At 42.3% G+C, this 9,882-nt stretch overlaps 1 protein-coding gene and 1 long non-coding RNA gene across 2 annotated transcripts; both read right to left on the bottom strand.

Moving 5' to 3' along the window:
- Positions 1-5,217: 5,217 nt before the first annotated feature.
- On the bottom strand, positions 5,218-5,759 carry LOC124670756. The gene is made up of 3 exons (XR_006992647.1): positions 5,657-5,759; positions 5,495-5,570; positions 5,218-5,409 (listed from the first exon to the last, which is right to left on the bottom strand). It is a non-coding gene; the product is annotated as an uncharacterized LOC124670756 (long non-coding RNA).
- A 106-nt stretch (positions 5,760-5,865) lies between these two features.
- Positions 5,866-7,264, bottom strand: LOC124673399. Its single transcript, XM_047209485.1, has 5 exons — positions 7,190-7,264; positions 6,559-7,060; positions 6,334-6,482; positions 6,073-6,252; positions 5,866-5,973 (listed from the first exon to the last, which is right to left on the bottom strand). The coding sequence occupies exons 1-5, from the start codon at positions 7,235-7,237 to the stop codon at positions 5,866-5,868; spliced, it is 987 nt and encodes a 328-aa protein (XP_047065441.1). The 5' UTR covers positions 7,238-7,264.
- Positions 7,265-9,882: the final 2,618 nt, after the last annotated feature.

Raw genomic sequence — 9,882 nt, 5'->3', positions numbered from 1 at the left:
ATCCCCTCGGCTCCGCCTCCTATATAAGGGGGAGTCGAGGGACGCAGAGATCATCGAATCATTGTCTACAAACCCTAGTTTTCATAATCGTCGAGTACTTTTCGGCTGAAACCTTCGAGATCTACTTGCCCTCTACTTCCAACTAAACCCTAGCCTACAATCCATAGGCATTGACAAGTTAATACCTTGTCAAAGGCGGAGGAGCACGCCAAGTGGTTCTAGGAGTTGGGGCTTGTCTGAGTTTCGTGTCTCGGCATGACACGGGTACCTCGGCAACACCCTTAAGGTTATCAAACTAGAGGGGGCTAAGTGCAATGCTTCCAGATCCATAGAACCACAGTGGAGTTAACAGAGCGACGAGCAAACACGATAGAGATGGACACTGGAGTACCTAAGTTTGGGGCCCTCATTAGGAGGTAACACCCCTACTCCTGCCTTCTCTTGTATTGCTATGCGATGCCTCACGAGGCACAAAGACGGTTTACTTGGGTGAAACTTGAAGTAGTTGTAGCTAGATCTCAGTGGCTCTTCCTAGAGAGGAAAACCTAGATCCCCTTCTATGGAACTTGGGGGAGGGGTTGCCACAGGCGTGCGGAAGGAGGGTGACAGTTGTTCCCTGATGTACAAATGGACTTGGTCCATACCCTGAAAAGGGGTGCTGGTCTACGAGAGTGGTTGTGAACTGCTGATGCCACCCTTGCAGTGTTGCACCGTGCACGCCCATCTCTTCAGAAAGGAGCAATGGACATGCCGCTTTATGCAGGTGGTGCCAGGGCTTCCCTTATCTTTTGGAGCGGAGGGCATGATCACCTCGAGCTACGACATACGTCATGGCTTCCGTCACCACCTTTGTCTTCTTATCCATTTGGCATGCCTTGCATCGAGGTCCAACACGGGTCCTCCTGATTTCCTGGCACAGACTCCTCGCTAAGTGGATCTCGCAAGGGGCTTCTATCTTCATAGAACCGCCAAGTGTTGATGACGGCTGAGGCCGAGAAGGCGGCACACCCGAAGTTGAAGGCATATCAGGAGGAGCATCATCATCATCACGTGGATGATGTGAGTAGTGAAACAGAAAGGGAGGAATCACTATAGGCGAGGAAGGAGACATTGGAGATGAAGGTGAGGAGGAAGAAGATGAGCTGGTGGATGAAGACGGTGTGAGATCAGTAGTGGAGGGACTCGGGGTGTGGGAACTGGAGGCACAGAAGGAGGGGAATCAAGAAACATGAGAAAATATATGTCCTCCATAGAGAAAGTCGGGGAGGAGGGATGCGTATAGAAAGGTCGGGACTCATCGAAAGTCACATCCCGAGAAATGCGCATCCGACGACCAACGGGATCCCAACACCGGGAACTATTATGCTCATCACTCAATAGACTGAGCAGTTAGCTTGGTGCGTTCACGTGGTGGTAGAAGAACATAGCAAATGCAACCAAACAGGCGGAGCGCCGAGTAATCTGGGGAGCGACTAGTGAGACGCTCGAGAGGAATACCACCCTGTAGGTTAGTTGAGGGTTGAATGTTGATGAGGTAGGTGGAAATAGACACAGCCTCAACCAAAAAGTTAGGAGGAAGAGAGGCGGTGATCATCATCGCACGAGCTGTCTAAAGAAGGTGGCGATGCTTGTGCTCAACTACACCGTTCTAAGCATGAGCGACAAGACAAGAGAACTCGGCAAGAGTACCCTACTCAGCTAGGAAACGACACAACATCTTTGAGATGTACTCGCCAACGAAGTGATCCTGAAATACACGAATAGGCGTGGAAAAGTGAGTATGGACCATGGCGGCAAAGCACTTGTATATAGAGAGAACCTCGCTATGATATGTAATAAAGTAGAGCCAAGTGTAGTGAGAGAAATCATCAATAAAAATAACATAGTAGTGATGGCACGTCTTCGAAGCGAAGGGAGCCAGACCCCATACATCAGAATTGATAAAATCAAAAGGACGCTCAAACACTGACTCGCTAGTGGGATAGGGTAACTGAGTCTGTTTGCCAAGTCTACAACCTTGACACTATAGCGAAACATCTCCTGAGATAGGCCCTAGAAGACCTTGGCGAACTAAATACGAGAAACGAGAACCATAAAGATGACCAAGTCGATGATGCCACTGCTGAAAGGAGGAGGTAGCGTAATAAGCAAGAGCACATGAATCGGTGGGTGTAGTAGCAGCAGAGGGAACACGAAGCCAGTCGAGCTCCCATAGTCCCTGTGAGTCACGACGCCGAGGACTAACCCCAACCAGAGCACTGGTGACGAGGGATTAACTCGCCAATGCCTATAGATTGTAGACTTGGGGTTTCTTGGAAATAGAGGGCAAGTAGAACTCGAAGGTGGTCAGACGAACAAAGGCGTCTAACTCGAAATAACACGGTAGCTAGGGTTTCACAATGATCGATCCTCTCATTGTCCTCGACTTCACCTTTATATAGGAGGCGTATCCGAGGCTTTTCATGCCATACAAGATTACATACACCGTGCCGGATTAGGCCTTTCCATATATTGTTTACAAGTTTTCCTATTGACTCTATTTCCTTAACTCGCACTTCCTCATCTTCATGGGCCTCCAAACCTTCGGGTCTGTGTGCCTTGAACTCTTTGGATGCCTAAGAACAGGAACCAGGGACACACATATAACATGCCAATTAGGCATACCCATGTTACCTGGCCGACAATCCTAGAAAGAAAAAGAATACTCATCAAGAATGACACGAGAACCAAAATCAGCAAGCTGAGCATCGGAAAAGAGATTGGTAAGACTAGGAACATGAGAAATATCAGGAATAGAAAAGGACGAAGTAAAAAGGTTGCCGTGACTAGCAACATAAAGAGAAGTGGCATCAACGGTGATAAATTAACAGAAAAAGCAAGAGGTCTAAGAGAAGAGAGAGTGGAAGAATCAGAAGACCTGTGAAAAGAAGCGCCAGAATCCAGAATCCATGAATACATACCTAACTATGTGGACGATGGATGCACAGTGCTGGAAGCACCAGTCACAGAACCAGCAGTACCCTATCAATCTCTTGTGCATCGGATTTGGCCTCACTTACGCCATCCATGAATGTTAATATTTGTTTTGACATACAGTGTATGAGGCATTTATTTATTATATATCCTAGTCGGATCTTATTTGTGTTGGCCTTCTTCGTTCATTTTGATCTTCGTTCATTTTGGTCTTTCTTCCATTTTAGTCACTACACACTCGGGGGGCGGTGCAAGCGAACCTTGCGGGAGAGAGGAGGGATCAGAGGAGGAACCGGATGAAGACCCCGATGCAAGCGAGCCTGGCATGGAGAGAGGAGGGAGCGGAGTAGGAACCTGATGAAGACCACTTTGTATCTCAAGATGGTGAACTTTGTATGAATTAAGAGTTGTATGTAAAAAATTTGACACTTGCCACTATATGTGTATCTCGATCGGACTCTAAGTAATGTGATGATGATGCTTATATTATATCTGTGCAATTTACATGCTATTTATATTATATCTTCATTTTTCTGTATATAATCTGTACAATATATGTATATTGCTATATATTACCTGTTTGTGTATTGTATGTGTATAGCAGGCAGTATAAAATCGTGTATAATACGAGCAAATTTTGTGGCGCACTAAACACTAATTCTGTGGCGCATCGAGACACGGATGCGCCACAGAGTTAAGCATGGGCAGGTGCGCCACAGAACTCTTATTTTTGTGGCAAAGATTCTGTGGCGCACCACTCATATGCCACAGAATATGTATCTTGGTGCGCCACTAATGAGCCTTTTTCTACTAGTGGAGGCGGCGAGCTCGGTGCAGGGAACGGCATGGTTTGGCGAGCTTGTGTTGGAGGACGGCCGGGGCGGCGGAGGACGGTTGGGGCGGCGAGCTCGGGGCCGTGGACGGCTCAGGCGACGAGCTAGGAGCCAGCTGGAAACAGGCCATGGACGGCCATAATAGGTCATTGACGATGAGCTTCGCTCCAAATCGGGCTACATCAAGAAGTGGTCGTCGGTCAACAGGGAGAAGTACGCGCCGGGCAAGAAGAAATCAACGGCAGCGGTGGATAATAGCACTAAGTTGTAGCATGCTGCGAGAGCTAAACCGAAGCTCTGATACCATATTGGGGATGAGTAACTATCTTTCACAAGGGGCCAAGGATTAATACATGTACATGTGTGTAAAGTGCAAAAAAAAACCTTATAGAATAGGGATGCACAGGAAGGGAGAGTATACATCTCTAACGGAATTATCATATTTCCTCGCTCCATGTGAATTCACATTTCTAAAACAATAGATTACTCCCCTTCGGTTTTCCTATGCATCTTCATTTTTACTGTCACAAGATGACTAATTAACTTGGTGTTTATATCCACACAAAAGGTTATTGTATTCCATAGTTGGTGTGTGTCTTTTTATATCTGAGGCAAATCAACTTACTTTATACTTCAGTTTGCCTGTCATCAACTCTTACTAAAATAAATATATACACTTGTGTAGAATTTAGTTACATATTTTAATTATAATGTACTAGTAAAAATGCCCGTGCGTTGCTACGGGTTATTTGAATTTCATTGACCTCCACAGCTGACATAAGTTGTAACTGGCCTCCCGTAGCTGCAAGTGCGCCGGCTCGACGCCATCGACGAACTCGACGAACTTGTCCGGGAGAGCTACGAATAGAATATGCTAGTTGTTCGACATCTAACTTCTTCCGGAAGTTTGGATGTCGTCCAAAATCAGTAATCCTCTAGGATATAATAAAATAAGTGTTTAGAGAGGATATAAAATAATTAGTAAATTTGTGGACAGAAAAATATATATTGAATTTTAAGAATATAATACCCAGAACTGTGTGTCAAGATAATGCTTTGATATCAAGCCTTTCCTTTTTTTTCACCGTTTGGATGTCGTCAAACATAATCTTCCATACAACCAAATTGAAACAATCTTGGTCCATGGGCAACTCATCATTCAGCATATCTTTCAGATTCTTGAGAGTCAAGCTAATGGGATATGGATCACAGTTTTGTACCCAAACTTTGCTGTAAATCATTATCATAAATAAAAAATAAGATAATGCATTTAATGCATAAAATACATTATATGTAAACAGATGGCTTACTCTAAAGCTTCTGCAGAATTGATGGATTTGATGTAGTTACAAAGTCCACCTATTAACTCATGAATGTTCAGGTTAGAAACAACAGACATCAACGATTGGTATTTGTTTTCAGCAGATAAAGAGTTATTGTCATTTGGTTGATTTTGATCAAAAGGTTTGTCCGACATTATAACATCATCCGGATGTCCTTCACTGTCAACAATTTCTTCAAACATTGTAGTCGGTGGCGCTGTGTTGTTTTTCCAACACAAGAGTATGGCAGCTAACTTATATCTGAAAGAAGTGATAATTTCCTGCACATCACCAACAAATATTAGCATATATGACCGATAAAATGGCACCAACCATATATGTTTATGAAACAAAGCAGTTAATTACCTGTGTAATTAGATGGGACAATGCATGTCCGGTCCAATATTCCATGAATTTAAGCATAAATAGACCACAAGATGAACTGCATAATTTAAAAAAAGAGTACTCCACATGAATCTCAACATTTTTTATATGTTTATTATGTTATAAAACATATGATCTCTATACCTGTCTTTCTGGATAGGCCTTTTTAGCTGTTCTGTAATTGTCCATTTAGTAACATCAATGTTTTTCCATTTACTCAAATTTTCTTGAGTATTAATAATGTCCAAACGATATTGTAGTCCTTGCAGCTGTAAAATGATTAGTTATCAATACAACATTTTACAGAAAGGATTATAAATTTTATAGTAGCTTACCGTAAGAGTGAGGTCATCTCAGTTGTGTTCCCAACACAATGAGTCGAGTACTTGTATCTCGGATTTCTCAAAATTGATGGAAGCTAAATACCAATGCGAGACCTTGATATTTATTGGAAGATGTATCTATAATAATGAGCACAAAAAGTTACTTGTAGACATGTAAAATTAGGAATTAATAACTTGCTAAATATAGAACTTGAAAATTATTGATATGTATGTTACCATGTCATGGTTGAGATAGTTTTTGACAATATTTGTCACTGAGGTAGGCCCAAGTATTCCAATTTCACCATCCCGTTTCAAAAGTCTGGTAACAAAGGGATTCTCAAAAAATACGGTATCATCATTCTGATTTTGCGCGTGCGCTTGCTCCTTTAGACAACATATGTATGCGCTGATTACCTATAAATAAATATTAAAAAATACATTACTGATGGGTATTAATAATCAGAAACTATTTCATTGTTAGAAAGGGGTACTTACTTCATCGTCTAGCCATTTGTCTTTATCTAGGAGGCACACCAAATAGCGTTGTTTGACAGATACGTCTTCTATCTTCACCAATATTTCTTCTTCCGAAGAGAATAGTATAACATCATGAGCACATTCATCATCTCGGGTAATTGTGTAGTCTGCAAATAAATAAAGATAAATCAAATATATGTTGAATAAATACACATACATAATAAGTGAATAAAAGAAAATTACCTTGTGGGATATACTCGTATATCACGTTATTTATTATATGTTTAGGTTTGTCTGGTTGCTCTGCTGAAAATGTTTTATTCTCACCATCTTCTAAAATTGTTTCTTCATTGTTCAATTGAGAAACTGGAGATAATGCTGAGTTGGTTGTTTTAGGTTCATCTGGTTGCTCTGCTGAAGGTTTGTCTGGTTGCTCTGCTGAAAATGTTTTATTCTCACCATATTCTAAAATTGTTTCTTCATTGTTCAATTGAGAAACTGGAGATAATGCTGAGTTGGTTGGTTTAGGTTCATCTGGTTGCTCTGTTGAAAATGTTCTCTCAGAATCTTCTAAAACTGATTCTTCATTGTACAATTCAGAAACTGGAGATAATGTTGAGTTGGTTGGTGATGGAGGTGATGGCAATGGCTCATCCGGAACGGTTGATTCAGAACATTTTGGTTTTTTTAAAGGACGGTTATCAAAATCATCAACAATGTTTGTTTCAACGCTGTGATTCATTTTCTGCAAACAAAAGGAAAAGTAAAAGTTAGACACCTGGTATTAAAATTGTTCAAATGATTATTTCAAAATTAATGCATAGAGTGTGACATTGATAATGTATTAAACGTGACAGAAGATATGGACAATTACCTCCTCATTGACAGAAATTAATCTCTTGGATTTCCTGCGGCCTCCCATCGCGTGCCTGCTCCTCCCTTACTTCTCTGCAAAAAAGGGACAATAGAAGGTTCAGTGTTTGTCAGCAAATACAGGTTGAGATAGCAAAAAAATATTGGTATGAAAAGAGGGAGGAAAACGATGTTTTGCACGTGGGAACCATAAAGACCTGGTGTACAACAGACACCACTTACCCGCCTACTGCATATTACTCGTTTTACTAATCTCATAAGGAATCTGATGACAAACAATTATCTCTGCCTTTGACAACAATACCAGGAGAAAATATATATTAGTGAATGCATTACTCTCGTTTTACTAATCGGATGATAAAGAATTATCTCCGCTTTTGACACCAAAATAGCACGAGCAAATCTGAAGCATCAATTTACTTCGTTCCCCACGTACCCAAGCACGAGCAGTGTAGAAGTGAGAGTTCAGGTCAACACACAGCAATGTACTTACAAATAAAATAAACTCACAAAATATATGAGCCTTTCCCCCGCCTGATTCCTATGCGGCAGATTCCTGGGCAGCGTGCAGGTGGTGTGGGTGGTGTCGGCGTGAGTGAATACAGAAACTCAGAAAGGGACAGGGGTGGGGATAGAGAGTACACATGGTTTAATCTATAAATTCAGATACGTGAATCTCACTGATCTTGCAGGAAATTCAGACCAGCACACATGAGGAGAGAGGAGAGGTGATTACCGTATCGCAGTTGCAGGCGATACCAGACCAAGCAGTTGAGACGGAGAGCTCCGGCCATGTAGCGAGACGGCGGCTATGTCGAACGGAGGCGGAACTTCGTATGTGGCGATTCCGGAGGGACGGGATTCGATCTGGGGTGTCGATTTAGATCGATATCGAGGGGCTGGAGTCCTTTTATGATGATACCCCATCGTCGCGTGGTCAAGCATAGTTCGTATCGGAGACAGAAGGGCAAGGGAGGCTACGACGGTTGCAGCGGCCAGCCGGTTCAGGTCTGCGGCCACGCAGCGACCACTGGTGTACTCCGGTCAGGGGAGTCATCGCCGGCCAGGGGCAAGAAGAAAGAGGAAGTGAGGAATCTGGGCTGAGAATTTGTGTCCCTGCCGGAGCGCGCTGGGCGCGTGGGTCAACGGATTAGTGGAGGACTCGTGAATCCCGCGGGTCATCCAGTCGAATCGTTTTTTTAACTTGGCGGTGGCACTTTTGGTAAATACCAGTCTGGTGAAAGGGCAAATCAGTAAAAATCCGGACGGACCAACAAGAAGCCTTATTTTCTTTATTATTAGGTATAGGTATAGATTATGGCATCGCTTACAATGAGTACTTAGATTCTTAAGCCAGATAAATGGAGGATGTGTGGTAATACCTCTCCATGTGTGATATTTGCTGGAAAAAAAACAGTTCCATGCACCCAATAACTCATACTACAGTACAATAAGTTTGCTCAATATCTTCATGATAGAGGAAACTTTTTGAGTTGCAAAAAAACATTTTGAGCTAGAACTCGTGAAACATTATCAAACTGAAGACATGACATTGTAAAGTTATTCTCCCGCAAATGTCGGTTCAAGTCAATACAAATAAAATATCACTAGAGATCAACTACGAGCTGGGTATCGTAAAATAAAGCTCTACATGTAAATTCATTTGTTGTGCAATTGTGACTACTGAACTATTATATCAGCTCTACATGTAAATCTTAATTAACATACATCTTTCTTATTTTTTAGTTTGTTCTCTTGGTCTTCGAGCGTATATTTCATAATTGTTGCATTGGGGATCCTATTAGAATAATGTGTCCCCTACTTGAAGGATGGTTGAGAAATTCTTAGAGCATATGAGTGATAGTAGAGTATCTATCTCCTTTTGATGTCATGGACTCAAATGGCATCATCTAGGGTGTTATTTTGCACAAGTGTAAGGCACACCTCCAGTTGAGAGTATGTGTCAGGTGCACCTTCAGTGGTGTGTATTTATTTTTTCCAATCTCTCCTTTCTATTTCAGAAAAATGTCAGGTAAACAACGGAGCAGTTTTTAAGAGATGTAATCACGGATCACTGGTGGAAAAAGGGGCTTTGGTCGCGGTTGGCAACTGCCATTAGTCGCGGTGGCGCAACCGCGACCAAAGTAGCGCGACTAAAGGCCCCCCCTTTAGTCGCGGTTCCTTACGAACCGCGACTAAAGGCCCGTCCACGTGGGCCGCAGGCGGCGCTGGGCGGAGGACCTTTAGTCGCGGTTCTTCCGGCCAACCGCGACTAAAGGCCTCCGCGAGGTTTAGGGTTTAGCCCCCTCCCCCTAAATCTGGTTTCTTTTTAATTTGTATTATTTTATTTCTTTTGGGTTTTAATTTTGAAGGAGTTTCACATATTCTACGGTATCGTATACATACATGCATATGAATGTACAATTTCAAACAAATTTGAAATTAGAACTAAAAAGAATTCAAGAGGAATATACAATATATATTCAATATCGGATGACCATATACAATATATATTCAATATCGGATGACCATATACAATTTTGAACAAGTTAGTTACAAATTCTGGTGCATATAAAGTTCTACGTCATCGTAATAGTGTTCTCCTCTAGGATCGATGACTTCCTCGCCAACCATCCAGCTAGTTCCTCTTGAAGTGGTCGGAAGCGAGCTTCTGGACTAAGCGTCTTCCGGAGG

Source organism: Lolium rigidum, chromosome 7 (genome assembly GCF_022539505.1).
Source record: "Lolium rigidum isolate FL_2022 chromosome 7, APGP_CSIRO_Lrig_0.1, whole genome shotgun sequence".
Classification (NCBI taxonomy): Eukaryota; Viridiplantae; Streptophyta; class Magnoliopsida; order Poales; family Poaceae; genus Lolium; species Lolium rigidum.
This window is presented reverse-complemented; position numbering and strand designations above follow the sequence as displayed.

Bases quoted from the DNA above. Each gene is read 5' to 3' on its own strand.
- LOC124673399 (XM_047209485.1), bottom strand. From the start codon at position 7,237: ATGGGAGGCCGCAGGAAATCCAAGAGATTAATTTCTGTCAATGAGGAG. The intron at 6,483-6,558 runs GTAATTTTCTTT...ATTTATTTGCAG, and splicing joins ATACGAGTATATCCCACAAG to ACTACACAATTACCCGAGAT. The intron at 6,253-6,333 runs GTAAGTACCCCT...ATTTATTTATAG, and splicing joins ACAAATGGCTAGACGATGAA to GTAATCAGCGCATACATATG.